Below are 23,003 nucleotides of genomic sequence, written 5' to 3' on the forward strand. Positions count from 1 at the left end.
TTTTCCCTTACTCCTCTTCTCCTTCTAGTATCCCAATTATATGGTATTACTACATTTCATGTTGTCCTTCAGCTACCTTAATCTCTCTTCATTCTTTTTGAGTCTGTATTCATTTTGTTGCTCTGTATAGGGATTTTTTTCTACCTTGTCATCCAGCTCACTAATTTTTTCTCCTGTCTCATTTAACCTAGTTTTAATTCCTTCTGATGTGTTCTTCATTTCAGATATTGCATCTTTCATTTCCTCCTGGGTCTTATTGATAATTTCCATGTCCTTTCTCATGTTGGTGTTTTTCACAGTAGATTCCTTGCAGTAACCATGAAGTTCTTTGTAGTTCTCACTGTGCTCCTTGGCCATCCTTATAACCAATATTTTGATGTCTGAGTTTGGTTTTCTCAATTTTGTTTAGCTGTCTTTTGGGGGATTCCTCTTTTCCTTTTGATTTGGTTTATTTATTTGTCTTCTCATTTTATGTGACTTTTCTTGTTTGTTTCTGCATATTAGATGTATTTTCTTTGACTCCCTGTCTTCATGGTGGGCATTTCTGTGGTAGGAGACATGTGGGACTCAGTGGTGCAGTCCCCTTGATCTCCTGTGCTTCATGCTCTTGGGCTGAACTTTATGCTGTTCATATGGGCTCCTTGGTATAATTGGGTTTTTGTTGTTGGGTCATTCTTTGTTGGTTCCTTCCTTCCAGCTGGCTGACTCGGGCCACTCCACTCATCACATGTTGTACACTATTGTACAGGTACTACCAGAACAAAAATCAAATGCCCAGGAAGCGAATTCACACTTCAAAAAATGACCCCCACCCACAATCACACTATTAACAGCAAATGAGCCAACATTAATAAATATGTAAAAAGATTAAGACTAAAGAAAGGAAAAATGAATATGAGATGACTAACTGCTTGAAAAGTGATTTTGCAAAAGTAGAGACAGTACAGAAAGACGCATTAATAAGAGTAGGAAATAGAAACAAGGTTAAGAGACAAAGAAAATAAAATTTATATCGTAAATAAAAAGGGAAGAGGGAAAGTGGAATGGAGTCAGAGAAGGGAAGTGTATAGTACTAGGTTTAAACTCAGATTTTATATATATATTAAAAAATATATATGTATTTTACACTGCTGCATAGTCTTCCATTGTGTAAATTTACCACATTTTTCTGATCCACTCATTTACTAATGGGCACTTAGGCTGTTTCCAGCACTTGGCTATTATAAAAATGCTGCTGTGAACATGGGTGCATAAGTTCTTTTGTGTTGGTGTTCCAAGATGAAACTCATGATGGATAAACTGTACTTGAACAACAATAAAAAAGAAGAAATAAATGTTCTTGAATAGGGAAAAAGATAAAAATTATACCTTAAAAAGACATAAATATAAGTCATGACATCATAAAAGTCCTAGAACAAAACATAGTTAGGAAAATTTCAGATATCCCATGCAGCAATATTTTCACCAATTCATTCTCTAGGGCAAGGGATATAAAGAAAAGACTAAACAAAAGGGAGTTCAGCAATATAAAAAGCTTCTGAAGGCTAAAGAAAACATCAACAAAATGGAAAGGGAGCCAACCATATGGGAAAACATATTTCCCAATGATATCTCAGACAAAGGTTTGATCTCCAAAACCTGTAAAGAGCTCATGTGACTCAACACCAGGAAGACAAACAGTCCAATTAAAAAATGGGGAATGGATCTGAACAAACACTTCTCTAAGGAGGGCATACAGAAGGCACATAGATATTTGAAAGAATTGCCAAGATCACTAACCATCAAAAAGGTGCAAATTAAAACCACTATGAAATACTACTTCACACTGGTCAAAATGGCCATCATTAGCAAATCAACAAACAAGTGCTGGTGGGGATGTGAGGAAAAAGGAACATTGGTGCACTGTTGGTAGGATTGCATACTGGCACAGCCACTGTGGAAAACAGTGTGGAATTTTCTCCAAAAATTGAAAATGGAACTGCCTTTTGATTCAGTGATCCCACTGCTGAGCTTATACCATATGTCATATTTTAAACATGTATCTCATTCATTATATTGTAAGTATCCACATGACTAAAAAAATTAAGAAGTATGTTTTAGTAGGGAAAAAGGACTGAAAACCAGAATCAATTAGATTTAAATACTGAAGTTGATAAAACATATTTCTCTCTACTATGACAACTTGGATTTAGATGGGTTATTAGAAATTTTAAAATACTTTCCTCACTAAATGATGGATACACTAACTTCCATTATACATTTTAATTAAAATTAAATAATATTGAAGAATGCTTTAAAATTTTTATCTTCTTGAAAAAAGTTAATTTCAATATTCTATGGTGTAATCTGTTTCCAAAATGTTCCCATAAATACATTCTCTATTCTCAATTATATACATTAAGACTCAAAATAAAGAAATTAACATTTTAGCAAAACCCAAGAAGCCACTTTTTTCTTAAATTGAAGGTATTGGGGGTGACATTGGTTAATAAAATTATTTAAATTCAAGAAAAAAGCACCACATTATGATATTAAATGTTCCTTATCCACATTCCATGACTTAAATACAGAAAGCAATAACCAAGGTCTTGATATTCCTAATGTTTTAATCCTCAGGTATAAGAGGGTGGAAATAATATGATTTGTCTTATGGAGTTTTGTGATGATTAAAAAGGTAACAAGGATGACCTATAACAACTCCTGCTTTAGATAAGTTCAGTAAATGTTAAAGGCAGAATGAGAATAATGAATAATGTTGAATCCCCCCCATTCTTTTGATACAAAATAACCTAAGTAATGCATTTAAAAATAATGTCATAGGTGTTCTTAAGAATGGTAACCTTAAATATTTTTCCTCTTAGTGTAGAATGTTCCAGAATCTCAAAGCCTCTAACATCACTAAGCTCCAAGTCTCTGAATTCATTCTGATGGGATTCCCAGGCATTCACAGCTGACAGCACTGGCTGTCCCTGCCCTTCACTTTGCTTTACCTCTTAGCTCTCAGTGCCAATATTTTTATCCTGATTGTCATCAATCACGAGCCAACATTGCACCAGGGAACCATATTTCCTGGGCATCCTTGCTGTGGTAGACCTGGGCCTAGCTTCCACTGTCACACCAAGGATATTGGCCATCTTATGGTTCAATGCTAAGGCCATCAGTCTCCTTGAGTGCTTTCTGCAGATGTATTTCATACATTGTTTTATGGCCATGGAGTCAGGTGTCTTAGCCTGCATGGCAATAGATAGATATGTAGCTATTTGTCGATCACTACACTATCTATCAATAATTAGTGAATCTTTTTTGGTCAAGGCAACTGTGCTCATGGCACTCAGAAACACCCTTACTGCAATCCCAGTGCCTCAGAGACACTACTGCTCCCAGAACCAAATAGAACATTGTTTGTGCTCTAATTTTGGTGTCACTAATCTATCCTGTGATGACAGGACAATCAACAGAATCTACCAGCTACTTCTGGCCTGGTCAATCATGGTATGTGATCTGGGTTTGACTATTTTTTCATATGCTTTGATACTTCACTCTGTGCTGAAGTTGAACTCAGCAGAAGCTGCATCCAAGGCCCTAACTACCTGCACATCCCACTTAATTCTTATTCTATTCTACTATACATCTGTCATTATTCTTCCCATCAGTAACTATGCAGCAGTGACAGTTCCCGTCATTCCAGTGCTACTCACTGTACTAGAGATTGCCATTCCTCCTGCCCTCAACCCCATGGTGTATGCACTCAAAAACAAAGAGCTGCGGCAGGCTCTGTATAAGCTTCTTAAGCTGCTACATGTCAATAGAAACTAACATAGAAAAGCTATTCATTTACATACTTTCATTACATATTTCTTTGATACATTCTCTAACTGCTGCAAATGGCAGAAGAACTAAGGAGCATGGACACTGTGGCAGCTTTTCAGTTAGTATAATTAATCAGTGATTATAAATGAATCCTCAAAAGGAAAGTGGTATAACTAATATTTAAAATTTTTGTTATCAAGTAAAATTTATCAAGATAAATAACACAATAATGCTGATTGTCTTAAGGAATTAATGAACAGACAACAACAATATGCATTTTATGTTTTTTACCTAGAACGTCTAGACTATGTTGATTATTCAGTGGTTAGAGAAGATTGATGTTAATGGCTTCATTAATTGGAGAATTTAATTTATGTTATTTGATGAAATTGTTAATAGCATAGGACTTAATCTTGCCATTTATCTTTTTGATTTGTAATGTGTCATATCTTTTTAATTAGACAAAAGAGTTGAATAGACATTTTCTAAAGAAGATGTGCAATGACCAGTAAGCACATAAAAAGATGTTCAATATCATTAGTCAATAGAAAAATTCAAATGAAAACCATAAGATACCAGTACATCCCTTAAACTGGCTGTAATTTGTTTAACTGTCCAGTTTTGGAGATTTTGTGGAAGCAATAGAATCCTAGTACATAGTACATTGCTGGTGGGAATGTAAAATCATACAGGAGATGTGGAAAACAGCATGACAATTGTACAAATAGTTGAGCACAATTATGGTATGACTCAGCAATCCATCTACTAAGTATGCCCAAAATAATTGCGAGAAAATGCTACAACAAAAACATGTAAACAGAGCTGACCCTTGTGGCTCTGTTGGTTGGGTGTTGTCCCACAAAGCAAAGGGTGGCAGGTTCAATTCCTGATCAGAGTACATGCCTGGGTCATGGGTTTGATAACTAGTAGTGGTGCATGTGAAAAGCAACCAATCGATGTTACTCTCTTAGATTGATGTTTCTCCCCCTCTCTTTCTCTATCCCTTCCTTTCTCTCCAAAAATAAATTTAAAAAAAAAAAAACAGGTATACAAATTTTCATGGTAGCATCATTAGCCTAAAATGGAAAAAACCCAAGTGTTTATCAGCTGCTGAATGGACAATCAAATTGAGCATTACCTCAGAATATTATTATTCACCTATAAAAATAATGTAGTGACACATGCTGTCACATGAAACTTGAAAGCATGCTATTAAGTAAAACAAAGAAAAAAAGCAAACACCAAGGGCTACATGTTGTATGTGTTGCACGATTCCACTTATATGGAATGTCCAGAATAGTTATAACCATTGAATCGGAAAGAGGATCAACTTTTTCCAGGCCCTGGAGAGAAAGGTCACTAAGAAATGACTGATTCATGGTTATGGGGCTTCCTTCTGAGGTAATGAAAATGTTCTAACTCTACATAGTGCTGATCGTTGCACAGCATTGCAAACATAATAAAAGACACTCAAATGTACATTTTCAAAAGGTTTAAATGGCTGGTTTCATGACATATGTATTTCACTCCCCCCAAAAGAAGATAAAGTAGAAAAAAACACTGCTAAAGTATTCTCTACATATATATTTGTTGTATAATCTTCTTGAAATAAAAGAATATGTATGTCTAAGAACACAAAAATGGTTAAAGAAATTGTGTAAACACCTGTGATGTACTTTATTTAATCATAATATTACTGAATCATCCTGTTTTGAATGTGATTATTATATAACATTAATTAAAAATGGAGGAATTTTTGTTCTAATATGATAATATCTGAACTTTTAAAAATATATATACCAATGGTATATTAAGAAATGTACCAGAAGATACCTCTACATTATAGAATATTAGTTCTGTTTATCTCTTTCTTATTTTATTTTTTCCACTTAATGAAAATGTACAGGAATGAATCTTACTGTTTAATTAAAGTCATATAAAATTAAATCAGTTATTATATTTTTATTATTGCCAAAATCACCATCATTACATCTCAAAATTTGAGAATCAAGATATTTCTGACATATATGTGTGCATAATACTTGAATTTTTAATAAATTTCCAAAATTACATGATATTCATCTACATTACATGAAAGAAAGATAAACAGATGAACATGTGAATGTGTGTGACAGTGATGGAAACTTTCTGAAACACTTAACTTCTTTACACTTGTGTCCTAAAAAGCATAACCCAGAAAGAAATAAAACTCTTCAATAAATATTAAAATTAATAATTTCCATTATAATTTATTGTATTCATTTTTCCCACTCCTAGTTGTAATTCTCCACACACAAACACCAATATAGATATACATGTAAATGAAATCATTCCCTTATTTGTGGATCATCTTATAGGCAATGAGAATGAAAACTTCCACTCTTTTCCTCCTCTAATAGTTTTTATCTAGATTCCTATATGAGGACCTGTGTCTCTAATATTGTGCAATATCCCCTTAAAATAGACAGCACATTTTTCTTTAAAAATTCAACTCAGTTATATATCAAGAGAATTAGAGGTTGATGGCTGTGTAAGTACAAGGTCTGCCTGGAAAAATTCAACCATTGTTAATATACCAAGGGTGGTTTTCATTACATCAATGTAACATGGCAGCCAAGGAGAGTGGACTGGAATGCATATGTGTGAACAATGATGACTTCACTGTACTAGTCTCTGGGGACAGTAGAGTCTGTTGAGTGAGCATGTGCACTGTGTGGCCATAGCATTAAAAAATGACTGAGCAAGTAGAGCAAAAGATCTGCATCAAATTTTGTGTTAAACCTAAATATTCCTCCACAGAAACTATTCAGATGATTCAGAAGGCCCCAGCTGCGGGCAACTGGTGATTGGCAATTTCATCACCACAATGTGCCCACTCATCCATCATGTCTCACGCAGCACTTTTTTGCAAAGCATAAAATCACCCAGGCGACTCAGTCCCCCTACAACCCAGATTTGGCACCCTGAGACTTCTGGTTCTTCCCAAAACTAAAATCACCTGTAGAAAAAAAAGGCAAAAGATTTAAATGATCTGAAGAGAAACTAGAGTATTAGGGAACCCTAGTGCACTGTTGGTGGGATTGCAGACTGCTGCAGCCACTGCAGAAAACAGTATGGAATTTTCTCAAAAAAACTAAAAATGGAACTGTCTTTTGATTCTACAATTCTACTACTGGGACTAAACCTTAAGAATCCCAAAACACCAATTCAAAAGAACCTATGCACCTCAATGTTCATAGCAGCACAATTTACAGTAGTCAAGTGCTGGAAGCAACCTAAGTGCCCATCAGTAAATGAGTGGATGAAAAACTATGATACATTTGCATGATGGAATACTACACAGCAAAAAGAAAAAAGGAGCTCCTACCTTTTGCAACAGTGTGGATGGAACCAGAGAGCATTATGATAAGTGAAATAAGCTAGGCAATGAAAGACAAATACCATAGGATCTCACCTATAAGTGGTACCTAATCAACTAAGCAAGCAAGCAAAATATAAGCAGAGACAGAATATAAAATTTGAGTTCAGATCTACTCATTCGCCAAAGACTGTTATTCACAACTGCATTTCACTGACTGTTACACACTAGTGTCCTGCCTCCTGTTACAATTAATACTGAATTTTACTATCAACCCTACAAGCCATAACCTAGAAGGCTCATTTATGTACTAGGGAACTGTTGGCAAACAGAATCTTAGGAGAATCTCTGTAATATGACACATCCCAGGCAGTATTTTAAGCCAAGCTTGACTCAGAGAGGCTTTCTCAAATTAAGCAGTATTGTCACAAATTTCCATCCCTCTCACATCCATTTTTATCTCATTTACCTAGTACTAAACCTGTTTTCAGTTACATAACAGGAAAAAAGTGACTTTCTAATGCCCTCTTGTCTGTTGAACCCCTTACCCATTTCTTCCCTTCTAAGTGCACTCATAAACATAGAGGAATCATCTCCAAAAGACATCTTGGCACATATTTTTTACCCTCACAGCTGATATTAAGAACTATATAGACAGATTTTATTTCACTTTTCACACTTATGTATTATTTATATCATAAGATTATGGTGTGTAATATATGCATAATATTTACAAGTATGTACACTTGCTTAATATAATTTTTTAATTAGAAAAACAGGCAAAAAGCAAAACAGATTTGAAGCAAGTATATGTCAAAGATTTTCTACCTCAAGGAACCTGGAACAAGTTTGCCATATTCTATTTTACTACTTGTGTCATTTATTATGTTCGCCTAATGCTAGTAATATTGAAACTCATCATATATCAAGAGGAAAGCTTGCCCCTAAGCTTTTTTATTTATTATAACTGTCTGCTTTCAAATGAAGTTATACCTTCTGAATTTTTAATAATTGAAGATTCACTTTGGGCAGAAACTCTGGTGTATAGAGATTTTTATTCTATATGCTTCGGTGAATGGTTTCATTCACTGCAAAAGAAAAATCTAGATTCGCTAACTTTTGGCCTATTGTAGCTAGATGTTCTAGAAAAAAGATGTACCATTACAACAGATTCCTTCTTACTATTTTTCCTTCCACTATAGCATGCACTCACGTCTACAAATACAAGGCATTATCACGATGTTCTCTGCTTCCTTCCCTTAAATTCCTTCACTATTGGGAGAATTTCAATACAGTCTTCAATGTTTTCTTATCAAGATCAAGATCTACTAAATCTCGATCTACTAGATCTACTAGATCTACTTGATCAAGATCTACTAAAATAGACTGCATCTTTAAAGAAAGCTATATTTCTACTGAGGTAAAGAAGAGCAGAACTGGGAAATAATGCATTTAACAATACAATGTTTTAAATAAACATAAAATTTGACCTTAATTACATAAACTGAAACTTAATACTTTTCTAGTATAAATGATTCTGAAATTGTTCGTGAAATATTTTGAGAACGCAGGAGAGACCTATGTATGCAATGTAGATAAAATTGTTCCGAGAGTTATAAAACTGGAATTGAAGTGTTCTGGGAAGTCAAATATAATTCCAGGTTTATACTTCAATGGATATCAAACACAGTTATGTATTTACTAAGAAAAAAAATGTTGTTAAAGTTTGAGAATACTTATTGAGACTTTTTACCTCCTGCTTAAATATGTTTTAAACATAGATCTAGTTTCAACAAAACTAACTTTACCCTCTCTCCCATCAGAGACTTATGGAACATTTATCTGTGAAGCCCCAAACAAATATGTATTCCACTTTTGCTTGGAAAATCCCCAGAGAAGCCATTAAGTGTTGTTAAATAGAATTCCTAACCAATGCTGTGCAATTTTCTGAGCAATGCCATCATAAATGGAAATTTTAAAACATCAGGCATCAGGATAAGTTTGGTGATGAGGAAAATAATATATAAGAGGCACAGAAAATTTGCAACTAAATAGTAGGAATTTGAGTCAGAGGGTGGTTGAATAAGGAAAACTGAGTTATGTGACTCTAGACTTCTTAAACCAAAGGGCATAGCAAACTGCCTTGAAAAGGGAGAAGGAAAAGGAGGGAAATATTAAATATAGTTTAGTCAATGAAGTAAAGAGACACCAATATGCTTATGTGACAAGGACAAAGAGATAATGTTACAGGCAAGCACATTTCTGTACAATAATAGAAACACTTCTCTTCTTTTTATAGATGAAGGAGTCTTCCATTGGAAGTGACAATGACAATGAATTCAGTGACCTTATAGCTAAACTTCTTGACAGCATACATGACACATGCCATTCTCCCCTTGCTGAAATACTTCTGATGATAGTAATCTTGCTATTTTACTGGAGATTTCTATCTGCATGAATCAACATTTCTTGAATAGGTTTCTATTACTTCTCTTAGTCATCATATGTATGCCCTTGGGTGTGAAAAGTAATAGAAGAGGCAATTATTTGCATCTAATCTGTGTGATCATCCTAATTCTAAATATCTCCAAATTCATTTTTTAAATCTTTAAGATTCCAGACATCTTGTAACCATGTTTGCCTTCCTCTGATGCACTCTCATTTTTCAATGTTCATGCTAGTTTGTTAATGTATTTATGTATAAGCAAGAAGACCAACCAAAAATATTTGAAATTTATTCATTTATTATACAACTTCTTTTCTTGTTCCAGTCATTATTTTAAGTCCGAGAGATATAGCAGTGAACAAAATAGACAAAAATCCCCAGGGAGACTACAGACAATACTAATTTCAGTGGAGTAAGGAAAAGCTGGGAAGAAAGATGTTATACCAAAATTGGCTCAGATCTGGGGCTTGCAATTTTAAATTGGGAAATAAGGAAAAGCCTTACTTGGAGGTTGACACTGAGTCTGACTGGAAACTGTTGAAGGTATGTGCCATTGTATTATCAGGGAAAGGACAATACACGCAGTGGAAATAGCAAGTGAAAATGCCCTGAACTGCGCACACACTTGCTGAGTTTGAGAAGCCTCCAGTAGTATGAATAGACTAAGAAGTTCAGAGTTTGATTGGTGGGAGACACACACAGAGATTTAAAAGGGTCCTAATTGTGTAGAATGTTGTGAATAAGAATAAGGATATGAATTTCGCTCTGAGTGAGATGTAAGAATACCAGAGATTTTAGGGATGGCTAGATGTGGTTTTACTTACATTATTTATCCTTACATTAATTAGATAGAGTATATTTGTGTGTGTGTACATGTGTATCTAAAAAATTAAAAGAAAAAAAGAGAAAACATTAGTATATTCTCATCCTCTATGGTTGGTTACATTATTGATTTTTCATTCTCTTCTCTGTGTTTTGCTCTATTTTATAAACTTCCTACAATAAGTATATGTAATTTTTATATGAAGGGAATGATATATTTGTAAATGGAAAAGAGAAAGAAGGAAGGATGGATTAGAGGGAGAGAGGGAAGAAAAAAGAATATCTTCACAATATAGCAGGAACAACCAGTAGTTTTCAATCATGAAATTATCTGTGTTAAAATATCAAGTAATGATTGGCACAAATCTACCAAAACAGAGAAAAATTGAGCATAAGGGTATGTATGTGAATACAGATGTTCAGGTCTGGCTTCATGAGATGTTATTTTCTTAAAAACATCTGGCCTAGTTTAGCATTAACTGTAGTTTGCTTCCTCTAATTCTCTGAGAAACTCTGACCGGCAAGAGACAAAACACATCTAGAGATGAACTGAGTAAGTGGGAAGATGGCATGTGATTGACGTTAGCCTAAGACAATCTGGGTTTTAGCAAGTTACTGGTTATAATTCCGATAAAATAGCATGAAAGAGATTTCCTTGTACATATATGAAGACAAGGACCATGTATCACATATGATGTATGTTTTCCACTTACAAAGAGTACATGGTACTTAAAAGACTTCTAAAGGACATTTGTAACACTTTTCAATGTTAATGAAATTACATAATTTTTAAATCTAAAGCACTTCTTTCAAACCTATTGGAATCTTACCAGCTCCTACCCCATCATGTTGAAAGTATGAACTATACAAATGTTATCTTTAGACACCAGAGAAAAGCAAAGTCTCAGGTTTGCATAAAAGTAGTCACTTCACAAGATAAGGATTTCAGAGATGCCCAGTAAAACCTTTCCAATGTCAAAGTGAGCTCTGCATCCGTGGGCCACAGTGCCCAGATAATCAACACTGAAGATTCATTCTTTCACTTAAAGTCATTTTTTTTGCAAGTGTGACCTATAGATAGATTATCTGCATCAGAATCGTGTTAAGTGTTTATAAATGTGCAAATCCTTGGAATTTACTCCAATCCTATTATTTACACTAAAGTTTGAGAAAATTAGGTAATGATAATATTCCCAAATCCACATTCTCAAACTAAGGATTATATGAGCTCCCTTACTCCCTGCCTCACCAAAATCACTGTCCCAGCTGGATTTTCATATGTGGCCGAGAGGATTAGCACTCTACAGTGGAACGATGATATGGAAGAAATTTAAATTAGTTAAATTAGGTAAGTGATCAGGAAAAATTTTAAGCTAGACAAGTGTATTGATTGATCAGTGGAATCACATGGAAAGTGTTTGTTTTCTTTTTTAAGCTTCATATTGAAATTTAACATATACAGAAAAGTACACAAATCTTAAGTGTACAGCTTGATGAGTTTTCACAAATCTAACACATTAAGTCATTCCATTATCAGATGCAGAATCAGAGCATTTCCAGCATTGAAGAACCCTCACCCCACAACCGCTGCTGTGACCCCCTTTCTGTCATAACCATTCCTGACCCAGGGGGACCACTGTCCTGATTTCTAACACAATAGATTGCTTTTGTATTTTTAAAACTTTATACAAATGAGATCAAACAGAATGAACTCTTCCTATACGACATAAATATGTCATGCATGGGTATGGAGGAGTATTTTAGTAGTTTTTCATATGAATGAACGTTCTCACACATATGTCTTTCAGTAGATACATATACACATTTTGGCTACATATATACTCTGATGTTGAATTATTGAGTTAGAGTATATGCATAAGATCAGTTGTAGCAGACACGGTAAAATAGTTTTCCAAAGTAATTGCATCATTGTCCCTCTATCAATACGTGAGTGTCCTCTTTGCTCCACATCCTTGTCAGCACACTTGTCGTTTTCTATCTCTTTCATTGAAACTACCTTGGTGGGTACATAGGTAACATGTAGTAGTTTTAATTTGTATTTCAGTTTGGGAACTTGCTGTTATTATTTTCTTGTTTGAAATATCTATTTACTATACTTCAACCTCGGAATTCTGATTCAGCAGAACTAGAAAGGGTCTTGGGACTCAGTCTATTTTAAAGCTCTTTAAAGTGATATTGCTGTCCATTCAGGTATTTGAACCGCTGATACTGCCTTTCAAGGACAGGAAAGGGAATGTGTTCAATATTGGATTCATTCAAAATATTCCCACTGGGATGTGAACATAAAAAAACTCACAGGTAATTGCCTGAATAAGGGGAGACTGGTTTTAAATTTGTATCAATTGTTTTAATGGTCAGAGATTATTAGGTATTCATCAAAGCAGGTTTATGGCCAAAAATGAACATTTCAATATTTTGAAGGTAGTTATTTCTAATGTGGCGTAGGGCTCTCTGTATTAATCAGAGTTCTCAAGAGAAAGAGACCAACAGGATATACAAGAGGCAATTTATTATAAAAGCTGGCTCCAAACATTACGAAGGGTGAGCAACCCCATGATCTGCTGTGTGCAGGTGGGGGAGATCCAGGACAGCTGATGGTTTGTTCCATGTCCGAGTGCCCGAGAACCAGGACCTCCAATGTGTGGCAAGCAGAAGACAGATATCCTAGCTCAAGCAAAAAGAGCAAGTTTGTCCTTCCTCTCCTGGGTGCTCTCTTTAGGCCCTCAAGGGACTGGATGATGCCAACCCACCTGGGTAAGGACACTCTTCTTCACCAATACAAATGCTAATCTCTTCTAGAAACAGCACCAGAAAGAGTATCTTACCTTAGTTCAGATATACTGTTTGACCTTAGCTTGAGCCATAAAATTACCATCACAACTCTGAATATGGTATCTAATTTCACCATTGTAAATCTGAGGACATAATCTTATCTATTACTTCAGGTAGTTACATTTAGTGAAGCTCCACAGGGGCCACCAAGATCCGATCAACAAAGGAGGAAAATAATGATATCCATAAGGTTTTCACAGTCTGCATGGTATCTGCATATTAACAACACATAAAGTGGTTAGGATTGGGCAATAGGAATCTAAACTTAGATACCAGAAACTACTGTGGAAACCCTGAATGGATAGCAGGTAATTTTAGCTTTTTGGTTTTAGAACTCAAGAGAGCAGTGTTCCAGATATCAAGTTATCTTTATATATGTCATCAGATCATGATGCTTTACCTGATAGAGAATCAACTTTAAAATCTCACTCGGGGCGTGAATGAGAGTATTGAGGTGGCTTTCAATTCTTCCTTTGTATCATTCTTTGATACATGCTGAGTGACATCATTGGGCTTTATTGGAGATATTTACTTTAGCTTTGGTTTCAGGCAGGGATTTTCAGCCTTCTACCTCTCCTGGCACACACAAACTAATTACTAAAATTCTGTAGCACACCAAAAATTTATTTTTTGCCGATCTGAGAAAAAAAAGGTGTGATTTTGATTCATTCACATTGACTGACTATTATTATGTTGGCTATTGTCTTTTTTTTTCTTTTTTTTACAGTCCAAGGGTAAAAAGGTCAGTGCCTCTGAGTAAATATTTAGGTATTGTATATTTTAAAAATTCTTGCGGCACACCATTGTGTCTCTTGCAGCATCCCAGCTGAAAATCGCTGGGCTAGGGCATTAAATGTGTGTGTTGCTTGTAGGAAAGCTCACCACGCTCATGTGACTGCAATGAAACAGCAGAGCTTGGCACCATCCGTCTTTTGTTGTGGATCGCCGAAATGATGTTGGAAAGTGTATTTGTAAGTAGTGCATACTAGTGTTGCCAAATATTGACTTTGCCTGCTAACTTCATCACATAAAACTTCTGACGACAACCTAAGTAAAGTTCAGTTGAAGATAAAATATTGCAAAATAAATGCCAAAAATGGAAGCCATTTTTCAAAACACTAAATTAGGAAGTTAAGGAATCAGGGCAATTAATCAATATTTCACAATGATGAATTTATTTTACACAATACCACTTACAATGAAAAACTCAAAAGGGAGGTGTTTCTGAATGTTTAAAGTAATGTTTATTTTGGGCTTCTGTGGTAGATTTCAGATAAGGGTTTTGGAAAACACTTTACCTAAAATATTTGGCTACAATTATACTCTTCATCAAAATTATCTGAAAACATTAGAAAATTACTTGGTATTTGGTGCTAATAATTATACCTGTCATTCATTGAGAACCTGTTTCCCAGGTCTTTTATCTAGAATTATTCTATTCTCTTTGCAAGCCCGGATTAGTATTATCTCAATTTTAGGAAAAACACTATTATAAAACAACATTACTTCAGTCATTCCACAAATATTTGTTTTGTGCTAGACAATTTCAGGATTTTAAAAGCAAGTCAAAGTTACCTAAGTTCATGGGCCTACATTCCTTCAGGGCAGATGAGATGGAAAGAAGACAACAAATACAGAAATAAAATTTTAAAATTGTGTTAAAATGACTCAAACAATAGGGCAGAGAGCTGTTGGTGGCAAAATGGCACAAAAATGTTCCCTGGTGATCGTTCAGGACCTCGGGTTCAGCCACCTTGGTACTTTAGTTCTGGCTAAGAAAGAATTCAGAGCCAAGACTGAAATACAAAGTTTATTTAGGAAGTCACAGAGATAAAAGAAGTGAGCAGTGCAAGAAGTGGCCTCCATGGACTGGTCAGCACCGGGCAGGGGGTCATTAGTCATCAGACTGTCCTGAAGTCAGCCTTCGCATCCTCCTGCCTGACCTCAATGCCTTTCTGGGCCTGGAGCCAAAACACAATGAACTGACTCCTAGCTGATATCTTTAGTTTGACCAATACTCTGTCTCCGCCCTAAGACAGCCACCCTAAGGCTACGTTCCAAAGATTGTCTGATGAGGGTGGGAACCTCATTGTTCTGGGGGCTTAATGCTTAAGGGAGTGGTCCGGCAAGGGTTTGTATAAGAGACTTATAGGGCTATTCTCTGGCCCCCTTGTTTCTCCTTTAAGGGGGTCTACCATGTGACTAACGGTATGCTAGGGGAGGAAAGGTCAGGGGAGAGTTCGAAGTGCATGACTAGCATATGAAAGGCCAGAGACTCTAAAGAACATGACCAGCCATCTTCTGGGGGAAGAAAGGTCACCTTGGGGGTGAGATCCCACCCTGCAATTGTCTTTTGCTAGGCACCTGGGGCTTTCTGTCCTGGTGACCTTGTACTTGCCCCTCTCCACCCCATCCATGCTCTGCTCATGCCTGTCTAACTGCCTGCTGCAGAATGTGTGGTGGCCTGGCAGGTACGGGATGTTAAGAAGGAAGGAGGTAAAGCACATGTAGGTGAACTTGCCATATCCTAAATAATGAAAGAAAACAAAGAACACAGTGTAGCCAGAGCTGAATTTAAAATACATTAATATGAAATATTTAGGTAAGGGTTCAACAGTGGCTTTAAATACCATCTATATGCTGATGACACCTGTATATCTATCTCCAGCCCAGTCTGATTTCTACATTTGGAATTCCAAGTGCCTGTTTGATGATTTGCTTAAATACCACCTAGCCATGGCAACCTTTGATATGCTAGCTTATGCATCTGTATTTTATCATTTTAATTAACATGAGTCATTTCTCCTTGATCTTGATTAGTTATAAAACCTTAGAGAAGACTCAACTGCTGGACTTACCAAAGGATGGGGACTGATCACATAAACAAGTACTACTAGTAATTATTTTGAGGAATTTATAGGAAGGTTCTGATTTCCATACCAATGCACCAAATCACTGATGACCAAGTAGGGCCAGTCCTGAGATTTCAGTGGGAGAAAAGAAACCAAATTCCTGTCTTCAAGGAGCTTCTGTTCTCGTGTGGAGTCTGGTGGAGCAGTGGCAATGAAGAGTAATCCCGCCCCCCCCCCCCACACACACACGCTGTGGTGATGAACGCTATAAAGGAAACAAGGGCAAGATAAATAAAGCATGTCCTTATCCCCGCCCAGGGAAGGTCATTGGAAATTGCTGTAGTCAGGAAGGACCTCATGAAGAAGGATGCCTGCATTAATTCTGTTGATTTGCAGACTTCTCCACACTTGCTGAGTTTGAGAAGCCTCCAGTAGTATGAATAGACTAAGAAGTTCAGAGTTTGATTGGTGGGAGACACACACAGAGATTTAAAAGTGTCCTAATTGTGTAGAATGTTGTGAATAAGAATAAGGATATGAATTTCGCTCTGAGTAAGATGTAAGAATACCAGAGATTTTAGGGATGGCTAGATGTGGTTTTACTTACATTTATGCTGTAAAGCAAAATGATGGTAATAATACTAACAATAATGGGAATGTAACATGTATTTTGTTTCTTTTGTTCCAGGCTGTAGTGAAAATCCCCATGGTTTACTCTACTTAGTGTTAAAAGCATTTTACAGTTGAGTTAAGTTGTTTTAAAAAGTCATTGCTAATCTTTTCTTGTTTTCTAGAAAAATTTGCTTTTATCTCTTTAAATGTTGATATTATTTATATAGCATCATTTGAAAAGTATGCTAGTGTTTAAAATTAGTGGTTTAAGAAAACACTTATATATTAAACCTAGGCCAAATCATGTTCCTCTCCTAAAAAATATAGAGAAAGAGAAGCAATTAGAATTAAAACTTTGGAAAGGCTATTACATGGAAGAGATTAAAATATAAGAGAATTTATAAAATAATTTTTAATTTTATAACGTGTAATATAATGCTATGGTAAAATGAATGACTCAAGTTGACGATCTCAAAGAAGTAATATCTAAGGAAAGACTTTTTAAAATATAGGATAAAGAAGAATTTTCTCAAAAATGAAATCTCCTGGAGTTTCATTATTTTAATCAAAGAGCTTTCAGGGTAGCTCCTTGCATCAGAATATAGAAGAAATGTAAAAAAGTAAGTGTTCTGAAAATTTAATTAATGAAAATTCCATCCTATCAATATAAATTTTCATAATTGAGGACTAAAAATAATACATCTAAAGAAGACATAAAAATTATGAACATTGAGAGATATATTCCATGCTTATCTATGTATAGATTTAAGAAAATTAATAGAAACTATGAGAATTAATTAGAGCTCAACAATATTATTTATTAAATACAAATATTAAAATCTTTCATGTTTACCAATAAGAAACAATTAGATATATTTTGGATATCAAACCCTTGTCTGAGGTATCATTGGCAAATATGTTTTCCCATATGGTTGGTTCCTTTTACAATTTGTTGATGTCTTCTTTAGCCATGCAGAAGGTTTTTAATTTGATGTGGTCCCATTTGTTTATACTTTCCTTTATATCCCTTGCCCTAGGGAATATATGGTGAAAATATTGCTGTGTGGGATATCTGAAATTTGCCTGTCTATGCTCTCCTCCAGGCCTTTTATGGTGTCATGGCTTATATTTAAGTCTTTTACCCATCTTGAGTTTATTTTGGTGTCTGGTATAAGTTGATGGTCTAGTTTCATTTTTTTTGCATGTACTTGTCCAGATCTCCCAACACCATTTGTTAAAGAGGCTAGTTTTACTCCATTTTATGGTCCTGCCCCTTTTGTCAAATATTAATTGACCATAGAGACTTGGGTTTGATTATGGGCTCTCTAGTCTGTTCCATTAGCCTATGTGTCCCGCACTCAGTCCCCCTCCATTGTGCCTGCCCATGAGTCCTTTCTTCATGTTCCTTGGTTTGCCCCTTCCCCTTCATTGCTTCATTTTCCCCCTACCCCTTCCCCTCTGGTCACTGTCAATTTGTTCTTTATTTACAAGTCTCTGGTTCTATTTTGCTCATTTATTTTTGTTTTGTTGATTAGGCTCCACTTAGGGGTGAGATCATATATTTGTCTTATTTCACTTAGCATATTCTCCAGCTTCAACTATGCTGTCATGAAGGGTAGGAGTTCCTTCTTTCTTTCTGCTGTGTAGAATTCCATGGTGTAAATGTACCACAGTTTTTGATCCATTCATTTACTGATGAGCACTTAGGTTGCTTCCAACACTTGACTATTGTAAATAGCACTGCTATGAACATTGGGGTGCATAAGTTCTTTTGAACTGATGTTTCAGCATTATTAGAATATAATCCCAGCAGTGGGATTGCTGGATCAAAAGGCAGTTCCATTTTTAGTTTTCTGAGGAAATTCCATAGTTTTGCACAGTGGCTGCACCAGTCTGCATTCCCACCAACAGTGCCCTAGGGTTCCCGTTTCTCTACAATCTTGCCAGCACTTGTCATATGTTGGTTTATTTATTTATTTATTTTATTTTTTTGATGGGTCACTTAATTTTTTTAAATTTTATTTTAATCATTGTTCAAGTACAGTTTTCTCCCTTTTACTCCCATTCCAGCCTTCCCACCCATCCCTCCTCATTTCCCTCCCATTACCACCCTCCTCCTAGTTTTTGTCCATGTGTCCTTTAAATTTGTTGGTTTATTAATGATGACCATTCTGACCAGTGTGAAGTGATATCTCGTGGTTTTAATTTGAAAGTCTTTAATGGTTAGTGATGTTGAAGATTTTTTCATGTGCCTATGGGTCCTCTGTATGTCTTTCTTGGAGAAGTGTCTGTTCAAGGTCTTTGACCATTTTTTAATAGGATTGTTGCAAGGGAGGGATTACTCTGGGACTGGGGAGGAATGGGGCAGAGGAGAGCAATGGAGAAAAAGGTGGGACAACTGTAACTAAACAACAGAAAAAAACACTTTTCTAAAGAAACAACTAGGGATATAATACAAAAAGCACATGGCCAAGTTTTGTTAAGTACTACTTAATATGTAAATTTTTGGCCTATCAAATCTTCTGTCTTTGATTATTCTGAATTGGAAAATACAGACTTGTCAGGTTTAGGCATGCATACAGATCATCCTCAGCCTCACAATACCTGTGTGGAATCAGTAGATGCTCACAAAATTTGATTGCCTCTGACCAAGTGGACACATTTAAAGGACTTCTTGGAAGAAGGAAAATTATGTGAGGAGTAAAGAGACTCAGTGTCATTTAAACAAGGCTCATAATTTGAAAATTTATCAAGGGGGCAAAAGCAAGTGGTAGCGACTGGCCTGAGAATTTAAGCAGGTACATGTAGACAGAGTTTATAGTACAGTATAAAAGTAAGGCCAGGGTTTTGTTACTATGTTTGCACTATGTTTACATTCTTTTTCTTTTTTTTATTGATGTTTGAATACAGTTGTCTCCATTTTCCCACCACCACTTTCCTCTGCCATACCCACCCCCACCTCCCACCCTCAATCCTACACCCCTTTGGTTTTGTCCATGGGTCCTTTATACATGTTCATTTATGACCTTTCCCCTTCTTTCCGATGTTATTTCCTTCTCCCTCCTCTCTGGTTACCATAAGCTTGTTGTTAATTTCAATGTGTCTGATTATATTTTGCTTGCTTGTTTGTTTTGTTGGTTAGGTTCTACTTATATATGAGATCAGTTGTCTTTCACCACCTGGCTTACTTCACTTAGCATAGTGCTCTCCAGTTGCATCCATGCTGTTGCAGAAGGTAGGAGTTCCTTCTTTCTTTCTGCTACATAGTATTCCATTGTGTAAATGTACCACAGTTTATTGATCCATTCATTTACTGGTGGGCAGCTAGGCTGCTTCCAGCACTTGAGGACAGTAAATTGTCCTGCTATGTTTACATCCTTTTGATTCAGTAACATGCTCAAGACCTCTAAGGAGGATCAAAGAACACAGTCTGGGTACAAAAAGATAATTTTCATCCTAAAATTATTTATGGCATACAAAAAATACTTGTTCATCTTTTCTCTTTGGCTGAAAATAAAACCAGTACTATCTTCTGGTATAGGACATGTTTCTTAGTAAATATGAATGGTAGCTTGCTTTGCAACTTACCATCATGCATGGAGCCAACAGTACCAATCTGACAGCAAGATACTTCATTCTCAGTGGGATTCCCGGGTTGGAAGCTGCACACATCTGGATCTCCCTGCCATTCTGCTTCATGTACATCATTGCTGTCATGGGGAACTGTGGGCTCATCTACCTCATAAGCCATGAGGAAGCCCTGCACCAGCCCATGCACTACTTCCTAGCCTTGCTGTTACTTACAGATGTTAGTGGGTGTACTTCATTTGTCCCTAATATGCTTTGTATCTTTTGGCTTAGCTTCAAAGAGATTGACTTTAATGCCTGTCTTGTGCATATGTTTTTCATCCACATGCTGACAGACATGGAATCTGGGGTGCCCATGCTTATGGCCCTGGATCACTATGTGGCCATTTGCTACCCTCTACGCTATTCCACCATCCTCACCAACACCACAATTACTAAGGTTGGGCTTGCCACCTTCTCTTGAAATGTATTAGTCATGATCCCATTTACTTTCATGATCAAGCATCCTTACTGCCGAGGTAACATCATTCACCATACCTACTGTGACCATATGTCTGTGGCCAAATTATCCTGTGGCAACACCAAGATTAATGCTATCTATGGTCTCATAGCTGCCATATTGATTGGGGGGGTTGATATGTTCTGTATCTCCATGTCTTACACCATGATTATTCTTACTGTGGCCAATCTGTCATCTGTTGATGCTCGACATAAAGCCTTCAGCACATGTACATCACACATATGTGCTATTGTCATCACCTATATCCCAGCCTTCTTCAATTTTTTCACTCACCGCTTTGGGGGACACACCATACCTCACCATATCCACATTTTAATAGCCAATCTCTACTTGTTGTTGCCTCCCACTTTGAATCCAATTATCTATGGAGTGAAGACCAAGCAGATCTGCAAAGAAGTTATCAAGCTGTTTTTTATAGAGAAAGATATTTTGAGTGTGAGATAAATCTATAAGAGCAAAATTCTGAATTTGGTATAACAGTAAAGGAAAAAGTTATAGTGGAAGAAGAGTAAATGCAAAATTCAGTCACCATGAGGTTGGAAGAAAACACATCAATATTTTGTTATAATATTTAATGATAGGTACAATTTTTAATCTAAAGCCTCTAAGTAGATAATGGAAAAAATAAGACAGCAAATAATTATATTTTTGTCACAGTTTGACATTGATTAAACCCTGTGAAATGGACAAAGAGTGGAATAGTTAGGATATTCAACTCTAGTAAACTTTTAATGATCCATGCACTTTGGTCTAGGCACTGTGGGGAGTATGTAGGAAGAACAAAGGTCATGCAGCCTAGGGAGTTACCAGAAGATTGAAGAAGGCACATAACTAAACTGTTCTGTTTTTTTTATGTAATAACTTTATTTTTTTCCTATATTTTTATTATTTACACTACTGCTGTTGTCTCCACTTTTTCTCCTTTTTCCTACCTCCACCCAGCCCCCACCCACCCCTCAGGCCATCTCTATACCATTGTTTGCATCCATGGATCATGTATATATGTTCTTTGGCTAATCCCTTCACCTTCTTTCATCCTGTCCTCCCCACCCTTCTCCTCTGACAACTGTCAGTCTGTTTCCTGAATCTTTGCTTCTGTTGCTATTTTGTTCATTAGTTTATTTTGGTTCATTAGATTCCACATATGAGATAATACAGTATTTATCTTTCACTGACTGACTTATTTAACTTAGCATTATTTTTTCCAGGTCCATTCATGCTGTAGCAAATGGTAAGATTTCCTTCTTTTTTATAACCAAGTAGTATTCCATTGTGTAAAGATATGGTACCACAGCTTTTTTATCCACTCATCCACTGATGGACACTTGGGCTGTTTCCAGATCTTGGCAATTATAGGCAACATTGCAATGAACATAGGAATGCTTATGTTTTTTTGAAGTAAACTGTTCTCATGTGTTACAGAAAAGCAAGAAACACTTCTCCAGAATGTCCATGCTGAATTCAAGAGATCCTTTTAATTCCACATTTATGTAAAACATATAACTTTAGAAAAAATCTTTGCTCCTTTATCTGTGGCATCTGCTACCTAGGTAATTATTTGAATTCCTATGAATGTACCAGTGTACATACAAATGAAGCTAAAGGAAATAAGATTATTGAAGTTTATCATAACCTGGGATGTACTCCATGGACTTAACATGAAGCAGAATTTTAAAAGACATAGTGGATACCATATGGCAGCTGCTTGAGAAAAGGATCTATAAATAGAGGAAAGGATACTTGCAGAAAATTGATATAATTTGTCAATCAAGGATGCATGGGCTTGTCTACTTTATTTGACTTTTAATATAAAGGGAGAAACAGTTGAGTGCTCAGGCTCAATGGAGAAAGGAGTATCTTATTTACATTTCTGGGAATAACAGAGAAAACAATGAAAGTGGAATGATAAATGTGGTATGCAAAAAATAGCCAGGTTTAGTGAATAGTAAGAAAGAATAAAAGTATACTCAAGAAGAAATTAGAGTAGTAGAATATGACCAGGTTTAGATACAAGTAGACATGTATGTGAAAATATTAGTAATATTAAGATCATGTTTTTATTTGCTAATATCAAAAATATATTTTAATATATTGTTACATATAGTCAAAAGATTGTGAAATATACTAATCATACCATGTATT

General features: G+C 35.8%; 2 protein-coding genes across 2 annotated transcripts; both read left to right on the forward strand.

The window, feature by feature from the left end:
- The first annotated feature begins 280 nt into the window (after nucleotides 1-280).
- Nucleotides 281-3,816, forward strand: LOC123819258 (putative olfactory receptor 56B2). The gene is given in 3 exon segments (XM_045839564.1): nucleotides 281-288; nucleotides 2,867-3,061; nucleotides 3,063-3,816. Coding segments are annotated over 3 exon segments (957 nt in total).
- A 16,529-nt stretch (nucleotides 3,817-20,345) lies between these two features.
- On the forward strand, nucleotides 20,346-21,305 carry LOC123819308 (olfactory receptor 52N2-like). The gene is given in 1 exon segment (XM_045839617.1): nucleotides 20,346-21,305. A coding segment is annotated over 1 exon segment (960 nt).
- The last annotated feature ends 1,698 nt before the right edge of the window (nucleotides 21,306-23,003 follow it).

The sequence above is a fragment of the Phyllostomus hastatus genome, unplaced genomic scaffold (genome assembly GCF_019186645.2).
Source record: "Phyllostomus hastatus isolate PE091 unplaced genomic scaffold, TTU_PhHast_1.1 phas_contig_304, whole genome shotgun sequence".
In the NCBI taxonomy this organism is placed as follows: domain Eukaryota; kingdom Metazoa; phylum Chordata; class Mammalia; order Chiroptera; family Phyllostomidae; genus Phyllostomus; species Phyllostomus hastatus.